The 25,311-nt window shown below is 38.0% G+C and overlaps 1 protein-coding gene across 2 annotated transcripts; it reads left to right on the top strand.

Moving 5' to 3' along the window:
- The first annotated feature begins 364 nt into the window (after nucleotides 1–364).
- LOC149138858 (Haloacid dehalogenase-like hydrolase (HAD) superfamily protein) lies at nucleotides 365–24,667 on the top strand. Of its 2 annotated transcripts, none has more exons than XM_089446681.1 (4): nucleotides 365–553; nucleotides 23,706–23,877; nucleotides 23,986–24,105; nucleotides 24,261–24,667. In XM_089446681.1, the coding sequence occupies exons 1-4, from the start codon at nucleotides 444–446 to the stop codon at nucleotides 24,366–24,368; spliced, it is 510 nt and encodes a 169-aa protein (XP_089302807.1). In that variant the 5' UTR covers nucleotides 365–443; the 3' UTR covers nucleotides 24,369–24,667. The 2 variants fall into 2 exon arrangements, with proteins under 2 accessions (XP_089302807.1, XP_089302808.1); XM_089446682.1 differs by having other exon boundaries at nucleotides 367–553; nucleotides 23,989–24,105.
- The last annotated feature ends 644 nt before the right edge of the window (nucleotides 24,668–25,311 follow it).

Below are 25,311 nucleotides of genomic sequence, written 5' to 3'. Positions count from 1 at the left end.
CCCTACACTAATTTGATGTTTGGCTTAGCCATAACCTTAAAATTAAATTTTTATATTGTTAATACATTTTATCAATTCCATATATAACTCCACTTAAAAAAATCACACCCCTCTTTTATATTAAATTATAAAAATAACTTTTCAATACAACAAACCATTACAACTTAAGTAAGTGGTATAATGATGAAGAGCATTTAGTTTCTAATAAAAATTCACAAATTCAAAAACAAGAGCATTTAGTTTCTAATAAAATTCACAAATTGAAAACCAAAAAGACATGTTAATAAATTAATATTAAATACATTGTAATTAGGCTTGAGTAGGTGTCCCATTGCTCCCTTGCCATAAAATATCCAAAATCCTCACACAAACAACAAATCCCCAGAATTGTTTAAGAAGTGTACTTCATACAGTGAGCGATAGAAAGCGCCGAGGGGTCGGGGATGGCGGACGAACAAGTCAAAGTTGAGGCTCTGCAGATGCTCAACGTATGCCAAATCCTCCCTAGTTTGATCGTCTTCGATCTCGACTACACTCTCTGGCCTTTCTACTGGTGAGTTTTCTCTTACTGTTTTTTCTAAATTCCACCATAACTCTTGTCCTCACGTTGGTGTTTTCATTTTTCCTGTTTCTGGATTCATTTTTGAGCGCTTTTATATCTCAATTGAGGCCTGGTTTCATTTTTTCGTAGTTTTGAAATTTGGGTAATTTGCTGGATGGTTGGGAATTCGACCCTCCATTTCACATTCACTCAAGTGCAATCAATGGTCCATGTGGTCTCCTTCATTGGGTGAATTCTCCAATAACTTTGTTCTGACATGGATGGGATGTTTCTAACTTTCACATCGACGGGGCAGCCTGCTGCTAAGCCTATCTTGTCTTAATTGCCTTGAAATTATCATAGAAGAGTCTTTGTTGTGGTCTTTTTGCGAGATTTAACTTTTTTAACAGGAATATTTGGGCTTTAACCCGCGAATGGAGTTTCTTTATTTTCTCCACTCTTGTGGGCCATCAAGGTCCCTGCGGTGGCTTCCCCGGTTTCATATGTAATTTTATTGGAGCCTGCTCGCTGGTATTTGAACGTAGGTCAACTTTCATAGCAAGTTCTCCGAACTCACCATTAAAACACAACCAGACAGATTTCTTTTGAAATATTTACCATTATACTACAGTAAATATATTAAGGGAGGAAATATAGCTACGAGACCTGCTGTGGAAAATTTATCCCTTTCTTTTAAAAACCATGAATTCTAGTAGCTGTCAGCAGCATTATCATTCACCTGTGCATGGAAATCTTAAGATACTGAAAACACTGCACATTGTTCATACCTGTAAATTTTCACCAGAGTAGTATTTTACGGGAGTGGGCATAATGGTTATGACATTGTGCTTAGGCCATAGTTTCAAATCCAGAGGGATAGAGTATGTATATTTTTGTAGATCTTAGTAGTCAAATTGCTCTCTGAATGTGGTCCCTTATCTCATAAACAAGGGAGTCTTTTACACCATTTTGATGATGTCTAACTTGTCCATGACCTTAAAATTAAATTATTATTATTATTAACCCTAGATTCTTTGAACATACTAAGCAGTAAAAGTTTAGTAAAAATCTAACACTAAATCATTGAAAAGAATTTGCCAAAAAAGCACTCGATCTATTCCCAGATTAACAAGTATTCAGCAAAAACTTTCTGAATTTGTTAAGGGAAAGCTCATTAAACAAGCACTAGCCCTAGCTTTTATAAACAAGTTCTTGGAGAAACAACAACACAATCTGAATGATGCTCATAATCTGCAACAATGCAATGTGACTTTGAAATACAACAGTCAAAATGCAGTGTTGGCTTGTGTTCTCTGCATGGACAGAAAAATGCTACAGACAATGCAGAAACATGAAGTATTCAAAGTCTGAGCAGAGATACTTTTTGTAGAACGTAGCCTCTAGATTATATTGAGTCGAATATACCGTGAAGGCTTATGACTGATCCATTTGCAGTTGTCAGCCTTCTTGTATTGGAAAAAGTAGTCTTCTGCTATTCCAGTTGCAATCCTCTCACCAATTGTATGGATGGCTGATACCAAGCTTTAAGGATAGTATATATGGGATGATACATTTTATTTGATTTCCTGAATCCGAAAGCATCTTTGAGTTGCACGCAGGGTACCCAATCCTTTACATTCAAGTTACCAAAAAGATTGTCATACACGTTTTGATCCCCTTTCCAAATTTGACGTAAGCATAATTGTTTTCTGCAAGAGGCTTTCCATCATTGGTAATGACAAGAGACCATAAGCTAGTGCTCATTAACTGACACACCAAATCTGAATTGATCTCCTTTGCAATAAAGGAATGGCTTAACTAGTTCCAAGTTCCTACGCTTTAAAATGCTATAGGCCAGAAAAAAAACCTTCAATTTTAACAGGTAGGAGTAATAGACTTTTGAGATTTAGGCCTTGATACCTGTGTTTACCATAGGGAAATCATGGGCAAATGCAATTTTTAAGGAGCACCTTCTAGGGCTCCATTGTCTCCAAAGAACGAGTGGTCCAGTTAGCATCATGCAAGGCATTGAATGTAGATATTAATCAAACCGAGGTCGCCATTATTATGCAGTCCCCCTCAGAATTGGCCCGTAGGAAAGATCATTAAATTTTTTCTAGTTTTCCAATGCTACAACCGTAGGTTCCTAGTTGGAAGAATAATACAAATGAGTGATGACTAGCACCTTGGTGCAAACTTGATAGGAGATAACTAATGATAACAGCTTGGTAATCCATTTCATTATCTTTTGTTCTTGTCCTTGGACTACCATTTGCCACAATTCCTTAGTTGAGGTTTCGAATGTGAATGGGTTGCCTAGGAACTTAAATTTTAATCATTTGCCCTAGTTAGATACAAATCCAACCTTGGTTTTCTAGCCATAATGGGAGTTATTCGAGGCTTTGTTTATAATACATTGTTTTTGCTTTTTGTTTCCAAAAAGAATGTTTTTGTAAATTCCAAGTCCTAGATGACTGCTGTCCTATGTTTCTCCTAGTTAATAAATCAGATCTGAACTTATTTAATCACATAAATGAATATTTGTGAACATGCAACAATCACACATATGACTGAAATATGGACAGTGGAAGTAGTAAATGAGTGGCACACATCCACAGTGATTTACCCCCTTTAAATCAGCTTATCATTCCAATGATCAAAGCTTACAAGATACCTCCACAGTTTGCTGTTACTTAGCAGCTGTATGGTAAACAAAAATACTATAGAACAGAGAAGTATAACCTGCTGAAATAAAAGTATGGCTCTGCTGAAGAAAGAAGGCAGTGGCTACTGCTGTACAACTGTGTGATGCTACTGCTGTATGGGTTCTCTCTTACTGTTTGCTACAATGGATCAGCACATTCTCCTCTCGGATGCACTCTCCTCCTCCTCTTGGTTTCCGCTTTTCTCTAGTGTTCTCATGCGTGTTTCAACTTCTCCCATGAAGACCTATTTATGCTTTAAGAAATATAACTAATCTTCTCAATCCTAGCAACTAATTTCCCATATTTTAACAACTAATCTCCTTCATCCTATCAACCACCTCATCTGAACAATGAGGTTTATGGCTAAGATTAGGACAAATCTAATTCAATAATATTCTAGAATCTATAAAATATTTCATCCAGATTTCTAAGGCTAGAAGAACATAGGAATTTTGATTTTCACTTATATTTATCTAAGTAAAATTATAAGATGATATTATTTCCCACTTTTACTAAGTGGTGACCTCAAGAACTTGTTATATATATGTGACAAAAGATAGGAGATAGTCTTTTCTTGCACTCTAGCACTTGAAACTTTTGTGTGTATTCTTTAACAAGCATATCCTCATGGAATAAGGCATAAGCTACACATTGTGGGTTTTGCCCTAGTTTCTATAAGATCTCTAGGCTATTGACTCTATGAACTTTCCAAGTCTCCTCTTTGATATGTGTTGATCCATCTTTCTCCCCATGTTTGTGTAAATCCTTTTATGCATAGAAAGGAAATTGTTAATTTGTGTTCTCGGACCTAGATGCAATGAACTGCAACAAAATTTGGAACAATCTTGTGAGTTTGGGAGGAAGGATTGAATGAAGTTTTCACTATCAACATCTGATGCATCACCATGGAACAACTATTTGCGCATCCACAATATTAGCTAGCATGCCATCACCTAGTCAACTTTAACAACCACTTCCATCCTTATGATCTTCCCAAAGTCTAACAAGGTGATAGTCAAGCAGACATTGTTGACACTTTAATGGAAGGATTAACATCTAAGTGCACTCAAATACAACACCTTGACCTCCTTGACAAACCTAAGCTCAATGTATAATGCACCCACGAGCTTGATTTGTGCAAAGGACGTATCTTGAAAAGCAATGACTATTCGAGTTACGATGTCATCTAAGTCACTAAATAATTATTCATATAATACACCAATGTTTTTGCATGGAGCTTCTAAGATTTATCTGATATATTGTAATACTTAGGGGTCTTGCATCAAATTGCATTGAAAAGGAAACCTTGTCCGACAATTTCGACGCCCTCACCACATTCCTTATCACCTAAAACCATAGTAGATCTTGACAAATTGTTTGATGCAAGATACATCCCACTGATTGATGAAAGTGAATGAGCTAATCTTGCCGTCCTCCTACAACATAAAGAAGACAACCTCCCTATGTGCATTAATTTTAACGAGTTAAACAAGGCCATTATTTTTCCTTCATGGAAGAAGTCCTCATGCACTTTCGAGGGTAGGAACTATTTTTTCAAAGATGGATTCTTTGTGTATCCTTTTGTAAAATCGCTGCAAAGGACCATTGAAGACAACTTTTGTCATGGAATGAGGATCTTTCTATCATACCCTCAGATTGTTTGGCCAAACAAACCATAGTTATCAAAACTGGAACAAATGGAGGGTCAAACCAATACGACACTAGAACTAACCTATGAATTGGTCAACTAAAAAGTACATAAAATATGCAAAATGTCATATATATATATGTATGTATGTATATGTATATATATTGTCAGTTGGGTTTATCTCGGGTGGTTGGGAGGAATGATTGTTTTCCTCCCCATCCAAGTTCAATTCCTGCAAGTGACATGCTGAGCTCATATTGAATATGTTGTTGTAATGGCTTCAAGCCTTGTTGTTATACGACCTTGAGCCCTAAAGAATATTTTACCCTTACCTATGGGCGAGAGGATGACATGCTTGGTTACATGTAATATACATACATACATATATATCCAAAATTTGAAGCGCTAAATATGTGAAGTTTGTTTGTTTTAGGGTTTGAGAGGTGTTAGCTTTGGGGGTTATCTGAAAGTGTTTGCACCATGTTTTGGGGTGCTTCATGAGATTTAGGGCACATGGTGTATGTTTAGCATTTGGATGGTCTAATATGTATTGGCACATGAGAGATGGTTCACGATGGATTTGCACATTAGAGATAGCTTGCTCAATGGTTGCTTGACCTTAGTTGGGTGCTTGTTTGTCATTCTTCCCTAAGGCGTTCAAGTTCTCTTGATAGCTTAGGTTACGTCTTTCATGACGGTCACATGGAGATGTTCACTTCCGAGGGTAGGAACTACTTTTTCAAAGATGGGTTCTTTGTATATTCTTTTGCAATATCGCTGCAAAGGACCATTGAATACAACTTTTGTCATGGAATGAGGATCTTTCTATCATACCATCAGATTGTTTGGCCAAACAAACCATAGTTATCAAAACTGGAACAAATGGAGGGTCAAACCAATATGACACTAGAACTAACCTATGAATTGGTCAACTAAAAAGTACATAAAATATGCAAAATGTCATATATATATATATATATATATATATTTTGTCAATTGGGTTTATCTTGAGTGGTTGGGAGGAATGATTGTTATCCTCCCCATCCAAGTTCAATTCCCACAAGTGACATGTTGAGCTCATATATATATATATATATATATATATATTTTTTTTTCAATTGGGTTTATCTTGGGTGGTTGGGAGGAATGATTGTTATCCTCCCCATCGAAGTTCAATTGTCGCAAGTGACATGTTGAACTCATATTGAATATATTGTTGTAATGGCTTCGAGCCTTATCGTTATACGACCTTGAACCCTAAAGAATATCTTACCCTTACTTATGGGCTAGAGGATGACATGCTTGGTTACATGGAATATACATGCATACATATATATCCAAAGTTTGAAGCACCAAATATGTGAAGTTTGTTTGTTTTAGGGTTTGAGAGGTGTTAGCTTTGGGGGTTATCTGGAAGTGTTTGCACCATGTTTTGGGGTGCTTCATGAGATTTAGGGCACATGGTGTATGTTTAGCATTTGGATGGTCTAATATGTATTGGCACATGAGAGGTGGTTCATGATGGATTTTCACATTAGAGATAGCTTGCTCAATGGTTGCTTGACCTTAGTGGGTGCTTGTTTGTCATTCTTCCCAAGGCATTCAAGTTCTCTTGATAGCTTAGGTTACGTTTTTCATGATGGCCACATAGAGATGTTCACTTACTAATAGAACACCCTACTTAGGAGGAGTATTATGAATCTTGCAAGAGGGCATCAAGCCTTAGATGGCATGTGGTTGCTTGGACTCTTGGATGGAGGTTTGGAGTTGGCTCAGGTATGCTAAGACTGCAACAATGTTCATGTTGGGGTAGTGGACCTAGTGGAGTACATGGCTTAAGAGGAGTAATGGAGGCTATGTGGGCTTGTGGCAAAGAAATGTGGACACACGTTGTGAAGCTACATCTTCTTGGAACCCTTATTGTGTGCAACATCAACTTGGAGCATGACATGTGTGTTAACCCCTAAATTTGCCCCTTCCAAATTTGGAGGGTTAATGACCAACACATTTCATCAGGCTGGATGTTCAGATACAATTTTACTTAGGCTGGGGGTTGGTTCCTGTTAGTTTTGTAGCATTAGATGTGTTCTAGCCACGAAATTTGCTGGAGAGGCTAGAATACATGAGATCCCCAAGACCCAGAAATAGTTTTTGGAAATTCCACCTAGAAGTGACTTAAATAGATTATTAACCAATTTTTTAATGATTCCTAAGTCTAAACTTAGGAAAACTGGTTAATTAATCAATATTAATTAAGTTAAGGTGAGAATCTTCTAGAAACTCACATGGATCGATTCCAAGATGATCCTAGCCATCGATTAAGTTTTAATCTTTGTCGTTGGTGCTCCAACAGTGGATTATAAGGGGAAGTCAATGGGCACTTGGAGAAGACACTCGAAAACACCAGAAATTCGATTTCCTTGGCAGATCGATTTCCAAAGTAGCAGCAGTTAGTTGCTAGAGAGCCAGAGATCGAAGCGGTGAGTGAGGGGCAGGGACAGTGAGTTCAGAGGAAGTTTTGTAGATCCGAAGAGGAAATAACAAGAGGGACGAGTTATTCCCAGTGAGGCAGCGCAGAGGATTGCGCAATTGCTTCAGATTGGCAGTTCGATTTAGCTGAGGGAAAAATTTTCTCCATTCTAGAGGTCGGGCAAAGGTTTCAAAGTGCTAGAGAGATGATTTCCTTAGCTGAGGCAGGTAGAATGACTTCATTAGACATTGGTTGGAGGCTTGACGTCATAGAGACTGCGCAAAGCAACGCAAAGGGTCTAGGAGGCCGAGTTTTCTGAAGGCAGGTTGTGTCGGGATTGCTTGTGGAGGAAGGGTAATTCCCTTCAATAATTTTGCCCATATTTTCTTGCTGTGGATTGCCAGTTTCAAGCATCCAGATTGTACTCAAGTTTTCACTGCTACATAATAAAATAAAACCCTCATCTGCTACATTGGTTTTCCCGCATTGGGTTTTTCCGGGGACTTTTGTCCAAAAAGAATGGTGTTATTTTTATGTGTGTGTGCTAGCTTTTCTTAGTTTCAACTCTATTTTATTTCCGTAGTTTTTATTTGTGAAGGTTGCAGTGTGTTTATTTCAATGTTGCCGTAGCAATAAACTGAATAATTAATTTATCAATTAGAAGAAATAATACCAGTTGCTGCAACAGGATTCCGGTTTTCAGAATTTTCACATGGCATCAGAGCATAAGTGATCAGCCGGAAGCTCAGAAGCAAAGGAAAGAATTTTGTTGCTCAAAAGGAGCAATAGGCCGAAATTCTTGAGGCAACACAGTGCATAGCCAGGCAGGCCAAGTTGCTTGGGGAAGTTCGATTTTTTCAGTGCAGGAGGCAGAAAAAAGTTTAAATCTCCTAGATCAGTGATTCCAACAGGCAGACAGAGCTGCAGCAACTCAGTTTTTTTCGCTGAGCAGATTCCTGGTTGGACGTAGAGGGTTTTGTTGCAGGTTGCAGAAGCAAAATCCGCGTCGGGCGGAAGAGAAAAGCACACACAACAGAGGGGAAATTTTCCTCAGGGAACTTAGAGTGTAAAAAATTTCCAGTTGCAGATTGGCAATAGCAGCTAGCAGATCGACGCATTCCAGAAGGGAGTGCGAATAGCAGAGTAACAATCGAGCACTAGGAAAGAGGGAGTTTTCGACTTGATCAGAGATGGCCACAGTTGGGTTGAGAGATCATGATAGGTTGGAGGGTTCCTCCAACTATGCCATCTAGAAGGCCAAGATGTCCTTCATGTTGGATGAATATGGCCTGAAGCTCTACATAGACAACGTTTTGGCAGTTCCCCAGTGAGTGGATCAGCTAAAGGAATATAGGAAGGAAATGGCAAAGGCGAAGTGGTTGATCTTGGATGGAGTCCAGGACCATATAGTCTCACACATAGCTGGTAAGGATACTGCCAAAGAGATGTGGGACGCTCTCACCACGCTATATCAGGGCACTTCCGAGCAGCAGAAGATGTTCTTGGAGGAGAAGTTGAGATGTATCAGGACGCAGAAGGGAAAGGCATAGATCCTTTCCTCACCAAGATTCAAGTTGTCCGAGACCAGCTTGTAGTTGTTGGGGTAGTGCCTCAACCAACAGAGCTAGTGAGGTTGGCACTGAATAGTGTCTCTGAGGAGTGGCAAGTTTTTGTCCAAAGAATATTGGGCAGAGACAAGCTACCAGAATAGGACAAGGTGTGGTCAGACTTGCAGCAGGGGGAGTTGAGGCGAGCTCTGTTAAAGAGCTCCATCAGTGGCAGCAGTAGTAGCGGATCAAAGGTGGTGAAGGAGGAGGAAAATGTGGCCCTTGCATCAAAGGGTCCTAGTCAGGGGCAGGGGGGAACAAAGAAGAAAGGACTTGTCAAAGGTCAAGTGCTTCAGGTGTGGTGAGCTTGGTCACTACAACATGCAGTGTCCTCTCAGGAAGAAGGACAAGTCAGAGAAGTAGGACCAACAAACAACTTCTGCAGAGATCGACAAGTTGTCCTCCAAGTTGGAGGAAGACTTCGCGATGTTCGCAAATATACCTCCAGGAGTGAGGTGGGGAGATTTGGTACTTTAGTCTTAGAGAACTACAAAGATTGGCAGGGTCCTTGAGGAGTGCACCTCATGGATCAGTACCTTGTTACAGGGGCCTACAATATTCTGTAACAGGATGGATCAGTGGAAGTTGATGCAGTCAGTACCAGATTGACAGTTGTAGACTAGTAGCAGTCAGATACCGAGGAGCGCAATGCAGAGTTGGTAGTAGTGCAGAGTCAATAGCAGCGCAGATACTTTAGTGACAGTGCAAATGCTAGTAGTAGTTAGAGACTCGAGAGACAGATGCATCTTACCGAACACAGTTGATTCAGTATTTTGGATACTTTTCAATTGCAGATGTTGTAGGTGCAACAACAACAAATGGGAGGGAGTTGCAATGCAGATGCAGTGTTGGTAGCAATATGGCAGTGTCAACAGCAGCACAAATGCAACATCAGAGTTGTGCAATAGTTGGTGGGAAGCAACAACCAGACATCAACAACATAACAGAGATGATACAAAGACAGAGTGTTGTGGCAGGGTGTGCAGCACTAGAACACATTCCTCGCTAAGAGGGAGTGTTAGTTTTTGTAGCATCGGATGTGTTCTAGCCATGAAATTTGGTGGAGAGGCTAGAATACATGAGATCTCCAAGACCCATAAATCGTTTCTGGAAATTCCACCTAGAAGTGACTTAATTAGATTATTAACCAATTTTTTAATGTTTCTAAGTCTAAACTTAGGAAAATTGGTTAATTAATCAATATTAATTAAGTCAAGGTGAGAATCATCTAGAAACTCACACAGATCGATTCCAAGATGATCTTAGCCATCGATTAAGTTTTAATCTTAGTCGTTGGTGCTCCAACAGTGGATTATAAGAGGAAGTTAATGGGCACTTGGAGAAGACACTCGAAAACACCAGAAATTCGATTTCCTTAGCAGATCGATTCCTAGAGGAGCAACAGTCCACTGCCGGAGAGCCAGAGATCGAAGTAGTGAGTGAGGTGCAGGGACAGTGAGTCCAAAGGAAGTTTTCCAGATCTGGAGAGGCAATAGCAAGAGGGCTGAGTTATTCCTAGTGATGTGGCAGTGTGGGGGTGACACATGGTAGCTCATGGATTGGACAAGTGGTGAGATCACAGTTGAGTCAACAATGATGTGACAGAGGGCACGGGTGTGAGATGGAAATAGAGGCAATCCAATTTTCTCCACCAAATTTTCTTTTTCCTAGTGCATTTTGGTTTTCTCTTTTCCCTCCTACTCTCATTCCTATTTTCTCTCCATCTTTCACTCTTTTTCCTCTTCTACTTTCCCTCCTTTTTTTAGTCCACCCTTTCCTCAACAAAAAACACACTTTTCAGTCAATAGCTCAAATTCCTAAATATGCTAAATCAAATCTGTGAAAATTACTTGAGGAGGAAAATATCCTTGTTTGAATTGCTTGGAGATATTATTATCCAAGTCAATATATGCCTTAAAGATATTTTTATCATGGTGAAATTCACCCAAAATACTCCTAGAAGCTTTTTACCCAAGTCAAATTATCTAAAATTGTGCTCAATTACATGTTTATCTCACGACAACTCAAAGACACTTCAATTAACTCAATTTTCTTTTTTCCAATTTGCATTCATGGCCAATTTTGGAGAATTTGACCTCCAACTCTCACTTGTATGAATTGAGGGATTGGAGTTGGGGGGGGCGGGGTGGGGGTAGATTATAAATACAGGGGATAAGCCAAGCATACAACTCAAATTCTCTTGAGCAAACATCAGCATTACTTTCTTCTCTCCATAATAATTTCTCCCTTCTCTCTTCTAGCTCTTACTTTGTTGTGTCTGAATATCATTGTCATCAATTCTGTAATAGTCATCTTGGTGCAGCCAACCTCTAGACTCCTGCGAATTAAAGATCAGTTTTGATCCACTTTATCTCTCTAGGTTTGTTTGTTTCAATGGTATCTTATGCAATTTATTAAAAAAATTAAACTATTTTCTTTGATTAAAACTGTGATTTAAATATATTTTCTATGTACTTTGTTTTCCATACAAAAGGCTGATTTGCTAGAGATTATTCCACACATTAAGCTCTAATAATTTTACAAATTTGTTTTGCCACTAACTTGCTGGTCAAAAAACCATTAGTTTTTTGTTTTTTCCATGTTATTTGCAGATTTATAAGTGAAAACAACAGTTACTAAGACTAGGGACACCCCCTTGAAGTTGGCATGCATTAGCCCAAACGGATAGGGAGATTTGCTAGCGACACTAAGGGCAGATTTTCCTAAATGTACGCTGATTTCTACTGCTAATTTTTAAAGATTATCTTATTGACAAGCAATGTAGAAATTTGGCAAGGAGGTGTGGACACACCTTGTGAAGCTACATCTTCTTGGAGCCCTTATTGTGTATAACATCATCTTGGAGCATGACATGTGTACCCTTGGAGTCGAGCACTTCACTTGTGCTAGCCTACATGAGCTTATTTTAAGTTGCTTGTACAGGCTTGGGCCCACATTGTATTGTTGACCTCCCTTACCTCCCATATATATAGAGGAAGGAGTGTCATTTTCTTCATTCATCATCATTGTACTCTTCTCTTTGTATTTGTCTTCTTGGAATGGTTTTCTAGGGTTCATGAGGAAACCCTAGGAGAAAGTATACATGTCTGGAGGACACCTTTGTTGGAGATAGCTCTTGTGGCTAGGGTTTTTTATTTTGAAGAAAATTACATTCGGAGATGAGGTTCATATCATTTTGCGTACTCACTAGCCCCCTCCAACATGTCACAAACCTTCTTTGTCTCTACTCACTAGCCCTCTCCAACAAACCTTCTTTGTCTCTGTGGAATGAGAAGCCCGTGAATTTACTTAGATAATAAAAGAGTACAATTTAATATGAAATATGAACAATTGATAGAAAGATGATCTCCTACAAATAAGGATTGTAGATAAATATGTGTAAAGGGGGTGCCTTGGTACCCTTTACTAATGGTTATGACTTCCTATAAAATCACTTTATTATTTTTTATTATCTTTCTTCTGATTTTATTAGTATCTCTTTATTTAGTTATCCTACCCTATTTCCACTTATTATTATTATTATTTTTTGTATATAACATTGTGTTCCCTTTTAGAGGTCCTTTGCCCTCAAAGCAATCCTGAATAAATTTGTCTTCCCTTATGGAGATTTATCTTGATTCTAGATTTGTTATTCAATTTTTGGGAGGCTTGTCCATAGCAGAAGTATGGGATTTGTGAATTCTTTTAGTGAATGATTTTGGCTTCCTAAACCATATAAGTTGTAGTTCTTCCCTTGTCATATGAACTCCATAAATTGTTCTTGGAGGTTTGTGGCATAGGTAACCAATTGCAATAACCATTTTGCTTTGAACACCATGTCCATTTCATTGAGTGGTAGAGTGTAACATATTGTTTGTAGTTCCAAGGTTTGTATCTATACATAAGCTTCATAGCACCTACCTATTTCTTTGATTTGTTGGCCATCAACAATTGCAACAATTAGATCCTTCATAGGGTATACAAAAAATTTTAGTTGTTTTGTGAGATTGATATCCACAAAGTTGTGTACTTCCAAAATCTACCAAGATTGTGATATTTTTATTCTGTATTCTTCCTATAAATATTAATGTCTTTGGTTCCATTCTCTCTATGATTGCCCCAAGGGATACCGTGGTTATCTTGTCCCTAATTTTCTAATTATTATCTCTGTTTCTTAGAGGAGGTGGAGTATATCTTGCTATATATGTTTTTGCTTCTTCCTTACAAGTCTACTTAATGAATGTCATTGATGCTAAAGACGCCTTTGGTGAATTTTCATCCTCAGTGAGAGTACATGTCAAATCATTGAAAATTATGAAGAAAATGAAAATGAAGGCTATTCTCATCATCATTGAACACATGGCAGTGGCCACTACTCAATATTATCTGGGACCATTGTCCAAAGCACCACCTCCATATTTACTTCATGCAATGGAAATGGCTGCAACTTAGCAGTAGCTAGACTAATGAATCACTTGGTGCATTCAAGTCCTATGGAATTGCAATAATTGTAAAGGCATAAAAAATCTAAACACAATTTCCATACATTGTCTCGCTAAGGTTTTAAGCCATTGTTCTTGGCAAACATTGTTGCCTAACCTGCTGGACAATTAGGTTAGAATCTTTGAACACATAATGAATTTTGATCTTCTTCTCACTTGCTATCTGAAGTCCAAGTAACAAAGCTTCATTATTTGCAAGATTGTTAGTATAATCAAATCTATGCGAAAAGTATAAGGAATAATATCACCCATGGGAAGAGAAAAGAATACCAGCCGTAGAACCATATTTGGTCCTAGCACTGTCAAAGCGCATGGTCCAAACCTCACCTATCACACTCTAATCCCACAACGAAGCAACCTTTGAAGGGGAAGACACATAAAAAAATCCCTACCCAAATAAAGAAAAGAAGCTTCCCAAAAGGTGTCACAACCAATGTTGCGAAAATCATTATCGGGATTAAATCGACGAGGGGAAAAAATCGTAAAAATTGGGAAAAAATTGGTAAAATTGGGAAAAAATCGTAAAATACAAAAATATTCATTTTTTCTTCAATCTTTTTAATATCTAAGCATCTACAACATAAAATAAATACATTGACACATAAATATGATAAAGGAACTAATATATAAGATGTGTAATATCATTTCTAGTGCTACATCACACATAACAATGAATCACGTCCTTAATAGTAAGTCTTGACTCCCAAGTCCCAACTCAACCTCAAAATATCAACAAAAAATATAATAATGTATCTCATATCATGAGTCATAATGTCATATACAATGAAATGAACCAAATAACTAATAGTACTGATTTCCTTTGCCCCTCTTGTGAGAATATGCAATAGCTTTCCCTCTCCCTCTAGATGTAGATGCCGGTGGAGTTGGTAGTGGACTCTGCTGTGCTCTAGAAGCTGAAGAAGTAGGAGCTAGAGGAGGTAGACCACGTCCTCTACTGGTGGCAGGGGTAGCCTAGGTAGGTGGTGTCACCTCCTCCTCCTGTTGCTCCTCCTCCTCCCCCTCTACGCCTTCCACCACCTCCTCCTCTAACCAATCATCGATAGACTCCATGAGAGGCCTCTCGGCCTTAACCCTCCATGCATCTGTGGTGTCAATCCCATCCAATGAGATGGCCTCCATATCAGGTATCTTCTCAAGTTGCCTCACCCACAATCGAAGATTGTAGTAGACGTAAACCATGTCATTAAGTTGCTGGGACTCCAACCTGTACAAAGATCATAAAATAATAATTATAAAAAAAATATTATTTAATGAATTCAAAAAGTTAATTGGAAATTTGGAATATTTTAAGTTTAACCTGTTGTGCTTCTTGTTGTTCATTTTTTCAAATACACTCCAGTTGCGCTCGCATCTTGAGGAGATACATGTTTGGCTGAGGATTCAAATGACAAGCTTTTGCAGATGGGGTACTCTAGCACCATAGTGAGTCCACCATGCATCTACAACAAAATTACAAATAAGATAAACATAAGAAAAAAATGAAATTTGAAAGTTGAAGCAAAGTATGAAGTTATGAACTTGAAGAGACAATGAAATTTGAAACAAACTAAAAAATACCTGGCATTTGAGTCTTCCTATCAACCACAGCCATCTCAAAGCCAATGTGCCACCTGCCATCCTGTATATCTTCATTTCTTTGGAGATTTTTGCACGTTCTGCTGGAGGTCGCATCATCTTCTGAACACAGGTTAAGAATCCATCCATGATCTTAGCATCAAATAAGAACCCACATGGGTAAGAAAATGCGGGGTTTAGGTAGATCCCTACAGCATGAATGGGACGATGGAGTGTGTTGTTCCATCGTTCATCAATCACTTACCATAGGAGGAGTTGTTTCTGAAACCCCCCATCTCCCTTATCATCATAGTAGGCTCAAATGGATTTTTTGGCCCTGTCCATGGCCTCATACAAATAGCCCATTGCGGGCTTCTCACCATCAACTAATCGAAGAACCTTTACCAAAGGTTCAGTAATAGTGCACACCTCCTGCACTCCCGCTCAGAAGCTTTCCTGGTATGAAACTAATCTGCATATGGCCTCTCCTTCTGGTTTGTGGCTAAATGTTAAAGCACACCACTCCTCTGAAGCATTCTCTTCACATCCCACATAGAATTCAAGAGGGATTGAAGAGATATGACACTGGTGGCAAACCTTGTAATGATGGGGCGCACCAACTCCTTGTTGTTGGTGAATTTTTTTCATTTAGCTAAGCACAGATGCATGATTATATATAAATTTTGTAATGCTTTTTGATGAGTCAACAATATCTTTGACAAATGAAATTTTTCCTATGTCCTCCAACATCAAATCAATACAATGTGCAGCACAAAGTGTCCAAAATAAAGTAGGATGCCTCTCCATAAGCATCTTGCCAGCAGCAACATAATTTGCAGCATTGTCCGTTATGACTTGGACAACATGTTTTGCACCCACCTCCACAATAAACACGTCCAGCAAATCACATAATAATTTTGCATCTTTGATATGTGAAGATGCATCAACAGATTTCATAAACATTGTCCCCGTGGAACAACTAACCAAGAAGTTTATAAGGGTTCTCCCTTTTTGGTCGGTCCAACCATCTGACATCACAGTGCATCCTGTTCGTGCCCATGATGCCCTAAACTCCTCCAATCTTTTGGTGCAGTCAACCTTTTCATCTTGAAGAATGCGGCCTCTAAAGTCATCATACGAAGGGATTTTGTACCTTGGGCCAACAACTGCAATAACATCAACAACAGGCTAGAAAAATGGATTATTTCTTGCAACGCTGAAAGGAATATCACTCCAAAGGAGAACTTACCCACTAATTTGTCAGCGTGTTCTTTCTCATTTTTTTAAGCATTGAAGTGATAGATGGTTGTGAACCAGACGTGGTTCTAGGAACAAAAAATGACGAGGTAGCTACAGAGTTGGTTGTAGACATTGATGCTGAAATAGAACCAGTGCCACTTCCATATTCACCTCCTAACACTCTCCCTGCTCTAATTCTTCCAATGATCTCATGGCTCTTCGGATGATTTCCGCATTTGTATTGGTGCAAGGCTCTACATCACGTCCAAGGATTTGTGTAGGGTGATACTTCAATCTATAAACCCCTCCGACATATGCTGTCCACACAACTTGCAAGACAAGTTCATTCTATCAAACCCTCCATCAGGTTCACCAAATTCTCATAGAGGGTCCAATTTCCTTGGCATGTTTGTAACTTGGTTGAACTCTTGAGTTTTAATGTAAGATGAAGTTTGAAGTTGAACCTATGGCACAACAAGAATTGCAAGTTAAAAAATAAAAATAAAAAATTACATACATGACACAACACATTGAATTTTTGACAAAAAAAAAAAAAAAAAAACACCTCAACTCAATCCAACAATAATAGAAAAAATGCACATTCAAACCCAATAAAAAATGATGCAAAAAAATAGAGCACAAGAAAAAATTAAACTAATAAATCTAACAATCAAGTTTTTGCATTTTTGACCAAAATGAACCCTCTCCACTCTATGCAACAAAAATGAAAAAAAAACACCATCAAATCCACTCAAAAATCATTGATAATCAATGGGTTATAGAAACCCAAGCAAAAACAAGAAAAAAACCAAAACAAAATGGCCAAATTTGGTGCCCATACTTGGAAACCACGGTTTGCCGAAGAAATTTGGTCCAAACACGAAGTTCTCTTGCTTGGGATGCTAAAATCTCCCGTTTTTCTCCTCCTTTGCCCTAGTAGACGCCTTCCTCTCCTCCTCAGCTCTCAAACAAGTCCGTTGTCTGCTAAAAATGACAAATAAAACTCATAATTTTGCTTATAAAACGCGCTGTCCCAGTGCCTTGCGATTTTTTGGAAAAAAAAAAAAAAAACCTTATTAAAAAAACCCCTACTCACAACCAAGCATGGAATCAGAAAGCTCAATCTCAACTGTAGCCATATAGTTTCCCAAATCTTTCTTCAATTTCACTGACTCATCAATCTCCTGTTTGGGTAAATCCACATCAAACATCATGCTTGTTTTCATGTTCAATATGACAAACTGTTTAGGAGCAATTGGACTAGTAGCATAGGAGTCGGGACAAATTTTCAACTTGTATGTTACCTTCAATGGCTGCCCAACTTCTAGATAGCAACATGCCCCACAACTTGGGCACATTTGCAACCACTACATCCATGCATATGGCCTGCTCTGGGTAAGTTGCCATCATGAACAAGAAGTTTTTTAATTAGTCCCCATACCTCTACTTTTCTACTATCTGTTGCATATACATTTTGGTAGTGCCTTGTAAAGTTTAAACCAAGTTGCCTCATCATTTTGTAAGGCATGATGCTGTTGGATACGCTAAGAATTAACATGTAATTCTATAAAACCAAATCATATATTAGCAAACTGATATAAATTTTAAAAGTGCATATCTTTATAGTTATCCCCAACATAAATGTGAGGGGAATCCTTAGTGACATCAATAGTGTCATTAACCACCACCATGTTACAAACTTACAAGCAATGCTTTAATACTTGAACTCAGCCTCGGCCTCAAAATTGGTTGAGAGTCAACTCAGACTTGGATAGACTAGGATTTGATTTCAATGACTTGGTTTATATAGAAAATATAAAATATTTAAATTTTAATGAAAAAATTATTTTTTAACGATTTCAAACCATAATTCAAAAAAATTATTAAATTTTCAAGAGAAAGCATTATGAATAAATGAGCAAGAACATTTGAATGACAAGCAATGTTCCACCATCGCTTATATTAGGATCCTCATTATTAGTATCACCCTTTGCCTCTTGTCTAGCCTTTGCCTCTACCTCAATCCTCTAAGGACATTGGTCAGCTGCCCAATTTAAATGAATTTACCTGATCCAAGCCTTACAATATGGTAGAAAAATGCTTAACATACCCAACCAATGATTGTAGTTTGAGTGAAGGCTACATTATTGCTAAGCCCATGACCAAGGAGTTCAGCAATCAATATCATCAACATCAAGGTACATAGAGGGCTTGGTGCTCTGGATTAAATGGCAATTCCATACTCTCATACGTGATATAATCCAATGAAAATGTTGTAATCCTACCAATCCTAAATTTCTGAACACTTTTAAGTCTTAATTTTGAATGGGATATCAAATTCTACTTTCTCCATATAAAGTGCAATGAGGTTAGAAACCCAGAACCACTCTCAAACATCCTGACACAATTAATGGTAATGTTAAAAATTTAAGTAAAGGAAATGTAAAGAAGATGTAAAAGGATAAAAAGGAAATATAAAGGAAATTTCGACTTTACTTTATCTTTCCTTTTTATCTTCTACATTTCTTTCATATTTCCTTTCTATCCTTTTACATCTCCTTCATATTTCCTTTACTTTAAAAATTTAACATTACCATCAATTGCTAGCATTGGTAGGGTTTAGGAGTTAGGGTGTTTTTTGTTTTTGGTAAATTGAATTTTGCATACTGAGCCACTACTTGGCCAAGTATATACAAACTTGCCTGAGTAGGGTCAGTTTGGTACTAAACAGCCAAGTCAAACTCTGACTCAGCCAGTTCAGTACCAAACTGGCCCTCCGAAATGAGTCACTGACCAAGTTGATATAGGCAGTGGGCAACTCAGCCTAGTTGACCTAGTCTAAGTCAACTTGGTCCAAGTTTGAAATCACTGGTTACGAGTGTTATTGACATTCAGTACAGCAGGAGCAGCCATTGACAAATAGCTAACCAAACCACTGAAATAGCTAACATCTGCATATAAATTTTAACCAATCAACCAACGGAACATGGATTCTTACCTTCAAAGTTCTTGTGCAACATCAAACTTGCTGATGCAAAAGGAACATTGGAAGCAACAACCTGCTCCCTACTCTGATAGTTTTCTGCTTTGAACATAACTTTTTACATGGGCAGCAAGCGGTTCATCAGCTGGTAAATCATTCTGATCAATAACTAGTAAATATATAAGATTGTCAGTATTTTAGCATACCTTTCTTTACCTATGCCATGTGATGCTCTGAGAAGGGAATGACTGCCTTTTTCTGCAGTTTGGAAGCACTAAAATTTGTGTGTATTGCCTAGAAAAATCAGCAGGCTTTTCATTATGTTCTTGCATCCAAAAAACACTTTCAGTGAACCCCCGAAGTGGCTTTTCTTCAGCATCTGCATAGTTCTCTTCCACAAACGCAAAAACTGTGATGATATTACAAGGTTTCAACCATACTAAAGAAGAAGAATTGCCAACAAAATCATAATAGATAAGATAATTGTATTAATGTTCGATGAATAACCACAAAAATAGGTCAATGGGACGGAAGAGTACAACCAATATGAATACAATGTCGGAGTGCAAGCACAACTCTATAAAGAAAGACACCTACATAAGTATAACATCCAAGGCTGTGGGGGAGCGCTGCACCCCCACTACGAATCCGCTCATCAAACGCGCTCCAAGCGGGATCTACCCGGGAGCGTGCTCCCGCAGAAAAAAATCGCTCCCTGGCCTTTTTAGCAAAGATGTTCCAAACACAATTTTTTTTCAAAGAAACAAGATTTTTTGAGTGGGGCAACCTAATATTCAAGCCTATGGCCCTAGTATTGATATGCAATTCATGGTAATGTTAATTTTCCTTTATCTTTCATTTTCATCATTTTACTTAAATTTTTAACATTACCATGAAATGACTCGGGATGTTTGAGAGTGGTTCTGACCTCATTGGATTTCATATGGAGAAAGTAGAATTTTAGATCTCACTCAAAATCTAGCAGACTTATCAGTTTTTCAGTATTTCAGGATTTGGGGGGATTGCAATATTTCCATTGGATTTTGTCATGTACTAGGGTATTGAACTCATATTTAATCAAGAGCACCAAGCCCTCTATGTACCTTGATGTTAGTGACATTGGTTGTTGAACTCCTCTATCATGACCCTATTAAAAATGTACCCATCACTCAAGCAAAATCTTGACTTGACATGCTACGTTTTTTCTATCTTATGTTAATGCTTAGAGGGTGATATTAATGACAAAGATCCCAAGATAGGCAATGATTTTGATGATATGTAGGTATTTGTTGTAGCATGATTTTTTTGGATGCTAGAAGCCATCTAGAGCCTATTTGTTGATGCATTTTCGGTTCAAATATGGATTGCACTCGATGCTATTTCGGTTATGTGCACCCTTACATGCTATATAAATGAGAATTTGTAACTTGTTGACTTGTGGTTGATGAAGATTATAACTACTAGATGAATGATGTTATATGGTTTAATTCATGTTTTTATGTTTTTTAATCACTAATTCATCATTCTACATGCTTCTGTTGACATATATGCATCAAAATATGTATATATATATATATATATATATATATATATATATATATATTATATAAAATTCTCTCCCAAAATCGCTCTTGATCCTAGAGCTTTTGAGAATGTCGCTCCCGCGTCCCGCTTTCAATCCCGCTTCCAAGCAACGATCATCAAAATATATGTATAAAACCATGACAAACGTATGATGATGCAAAAAACTAAGTGAGTTTGTCCAAGATTGGAAAGGTGGATAACTCAAGAACTTGTCAAGAGAGAGACAGTGAGAGGGTGAGATCAGACGATGAGGCCAATGATGTCATGGTCTCTTGAGTCTGATGGTCGAGGACAAATGGGGCAAATAGGGCACTGGCTCGCTGTTGGAGTCTCTGGAACCATCAGTGGGTCCGGTTGTATCATCCTTGGGGGGATGTACGAGCGAGGGATACTCCTAAAATCCAAGGTCAAAAGAAGGAAACTTTGAATGGATCTTTGGCTGCTCCTCTAGGTTTGGGAGGTAGTTTGACAAGTGGGAGGTGGTCTCCTATGAATCCTTCTGGAGTTGATATTTTTAATGCTTTGAGAACATGTGTCATGATGTATAGATTGGTACCTTCAAACTGGTCAATAATATCAGTTGGCCTCCCAGAGGGGGAGGCTAAGGAGAAACCCAAGGTCTCACCATTCTACTATTTGGTGCACTCTAAACCCTGATTGCCATTTGTTTCTCCATCTGACAGATCAACAAGGAAGTATGAGGTGATTGGTTTGGTCACCCCATGGCAGGGCATGGCATTTAGGAGATGAGATTTGTAGTAGAAGATCCCCCTGAGGAAGAGGGCGAAGCATCTTTGGTCCTAGTACCTTAGAGAAAGTAGAGAGGGAGCCCCTATAGAGGCAGTGATAGCATCCTTTGATCTCATAGTATAGAGGACATTGAAAAATTAGTTGCATCTTCGACTTCGGCTCTTAAAAGTGGCACACCTGGAAGATCCCATTAAATCTTGATATATGGTAATTTGTCTCTATCTAGAGTCAATGGGAGCCGACTTGGAGATGTCCCAAAGGGATCTTGAGTGAGTGCATCCAATCTCTATGCGTATAAGGGAGTTGGACGATGATACCATCTTGCAGCTCCAAAAAGTGCTCTAGGTAGAAGGACATCTTTGAGTTGAGGCTCGTTGGAGGTGAGGTCTAGGTGACCTAAATATGCAATCTATAAATATCCTCTCTAATAGCATGATTTAATACCTTAGTCAGCAAGAGATGGCTTGGCACATCAAGGGAGAAACAAATGGGGGAAGGCACTCGGGGGAGATAATCAATTGGAGAAGTCGAGATGCCTTTGAGAATAGAAAAAATAGGAGTAATTTCAACCATTTTAGCTTCATCCTAAAGGGTAAATTTCCTCCATGGAGGTACAAATGGCAGGTTAGGAGCACCATCACCAACCTCTATATTATTCTTAAGGAACTTGTCAAACTCATTGATATAGGTCCCAAATAATGCTTTAGTGAGAGAATACACGTGTTTATCTCCAATAGTGCTCTTAATGACAAGAAACAACCCACTACTGTACACCCAATTAAGTGTTGGATGTGGTGATCTCATCTAGCCATCCCTAGAAGAAGCAACGAGGTTTGGATATAAAATCTTTAGATTGATTTTCTAACAACAAGCTGATGACCCAAAACTACATCTTGTAAAGCCTCGTGATAGAAATAATGACCAACTTTGACACATCAATGCCATGAAGCCTCTCAAAGAAAGTCTCTGACTATAGAATCAAAAGGCTTACTAGAGTCCACAAACGAATAGTAAACCTCAACACAATCTAGCTTCCTTGATGATAGCTCGAAGATTGAAGATAGTAATCCTACTTGAAGTCACCTCTTTGCAACTGCTATGACGGACGTGTCAAGGACAGTAGCATATAATTTGTCAAAAGTGTGCCCAATTGGCAATGACAATATTCCTTTAATTATTGGGATTAGACAGTCCCCTAACTAATAAATAGGATGACTAATATGGTGGCTTGAAAAGGATGGAAAACCAAACAAACCATATCATTAAAGAGATCCGCTATCTGGAAGGAAATAGATTCAACACAAGCTAGAGAAACTCAGCTTGAAACACTTGCAATTAGCTAGTGCTCAATTTTTGAGGAGGCAATCACCAATAGATGGTCTGGTATCATGAAGCGAATTGGCATGAGAAACCTAAGCTTGGGGATCAACATCCATAGGGAGCTTTTCTCAAAAGGGGGGCATGCAGAAAGGTCTTAGCAGTGGTAAGATGTAACTGCTCAAAGTTGAGATATAAGTACCATAACCTTAATGAAACTGATGCCTACCTTCGAGCATCTCTCATTGCAAAATGAAGGCAGGGAGTTGTACCTTTGCTGTGAGAGAGGGAAGGATGACGTTGTGGAAGAACAGTAGGATGGTATGATGAAGAAAACTTCCACCATCTGCCTACATAGGTTTTTGGATATATTGCTTGACCTTGTCTATATGGAGCCCAAAATATTTTGGTGAAAGAAGTTGGTAATGAAGGGTGAAAGAGACTATATAGAGGTATTCTAGTTTACTAGCGAAGTTGAATTTTAAGTTGTCAAGACTCAAAACAACATGCCAATATAGCTAGGGTATCATTGTAAAAGTGCATTTAATCATTTGTTGTCAGGTTTTGTGTCATGATTTGGAAATTTACATTGTCCAGTGATTGTGTAGAGGTTTATTACTTTTAACATATTCGTGACCATGTTAACTGTGAAGTCTAGCAAGTTGATATTTTCTGCGGAGTGGATTTTCATTACTTTCTTGTCAAGAATGTTGGTGCAGCAGACTTTCATCCACCAAAAGAAAAACCTATGCTGTGTACTGACTTCCATAACTGCTTTGTACAGTGAATGTAGATCACCAAGAGAAAAGCCATCCCTTTATCCTCAGGCAAAGGGTATACTGAATGCCCTGAAAGAAAAGGGCGTTAGTATGGCCATCGCTTCTCGAACACCTACACCGTCAGTAGCTAATGCCTTTTTAAATAAACTGGGCATTACTTCAATCTTCACAGCCATGGTAAGCATTGTTTTGAAATGTTCTGCAACTTATAAGTAAATACATTTTTTATTTGTTTCTGTTAGAAACAACTGTTTTATGGGTTGGCCAATTGTTTTGTTGTAAAAGCAGGAAATATACCCTAGTTCGACTCACAAGACCCAACATTTTCAAAAAATTCAACAGAAAACAGGACTACCATTCAAGTCGATGCTCTTCTTTGATGATGAGAATCGAAACATTGAAGCTGTAAACTTCTTTCTCAGTTCTTTTTCCATTGATAACATTTGTTTGATCTGTTATGACAAGATTTGGTACATTTTTTATTAGAAAATTGAGGCTGAAAAGGTACTCTATAAAAATGAAATAATGTGTCTTGTTCTCACAATATCGTGTTCTTTCAGGTTTCAAACTTGGGTGTAACAAGTATTTTGGTCGGCAATGGAGTTAACCTTGATGCTCTCAAGAAAGGACTTAGGAGATATTCTGGATCTTCAGCCAGTCAGAGATAGGATGATTGAAATTACAATTATTTTTCAGATCATACAATAGGCAGATGGCTCTATTGAATTCCTTTCTAGAATTAGTTCAATATGTTACATCTGACCTGTTCTTTGATTCTTCATTCACCTGTGGACTATGTCAAATATATTGACATTAGGAAGAAATGAGGTGTCTGGAATGCAGAAGTTCATGCAGTTAATGTGGGTCTTAGCAGTGTGGAATTGCCATCAGCAAATTCTATTAGTGGTCAAAGTCACCTATATTCTACAATTGATGTTATTTCTGATTATTTATCTCTCTTGGTATACTTTATAGCCCAGTATAAAATGAAAGAAAAGTTGAGGTCCATAATGTAAAAGTGAAAAATAAGCCAATCACTAATTAAACAAACCAGCAAGCATAGATCCATCTTAAGCCTTATCTTTTAAACACTAAAAAGGTTTGCACCTCTGTTGTTTTTTATCCCATCCGTATTTAAAAGATATAGGATTAAAAGGGATCTATGTTAGTATAGTATTCAAGCAATGGATATTTGTATGATAAAGTTATTATATTATAACTAAAATCAAAATCAGAGGTTTGGCAAGAGGGGTTCTTTTCTTGCTATTACTCTGGTAAAGGTCGCCACATGATAAACGCATGTAAATAAGTGTTCTAAGTTCTTATTAGCCCACGAAAGCCCATGATGAACGGAGTGCTTGAGGAATTCGAATAGAAGATTCCTTTTCTCAGAGGCGATCTAAGCTGATATACATCCAATTTGAATGACACATGACATAATGACTTTTCCACTTTAACCCTCTTTTGCCTTTGTCATATCATATCCCTATCTTCTACGCAGAAATGTTATTTGCATTTTATATTAACGTAGGGAAATATTACATGCATTTTGTATTAACGTACTTTTCATGTTTAAGTGAGGAAGAAATCTTAACTTTATGTCCAATGTTT

The sequence above is a fragment of the Pinus tabuliformis genome, chromosome X (genome assembly GCF_031772625.1).
Source record: "Pinus tabuliformis cultivar Carrire ecotype Pingquan chromosome X, CPIR1, whole genome shotgun sequence".
NCBI lineage: Eukaryota > Viridiplantae > Streptophyta > Pinopsida > Pinales > Pinaceae > Pinus > Pinus tabuliformis.
This window is presented reverse-complemented; position numbering and strand designations above follow the sequence as displayed.

What these genes read in the sequence shown, in the direction of transcription:
- LOC149138858 (XM_089446681.1), top strand. Translation starts at nt 444, where the DNA reads ATGGCGGACGAACAAGTCAAAGTTGAGGCTCTGCAGATGCTCAACGTA. An exon ending in CTTCAATCTTCACAGCCATG is followed by an intron (nt 23,878 to 23,985) that starts GTAAGCATTGTT and finishes TTGTTGTAAAAG; the next exon opens with CAGGAAATATACCCTAGTTC. An exon ending in AGAATCGAAACATTGAAGCT is followed by an intron (nt 24,106 to 24,260) that starts GTAAACTTCTTT and finishes GTGTTCTTTCAG; the next exon opens with GTTTCAAACTTGGGTGTAAC.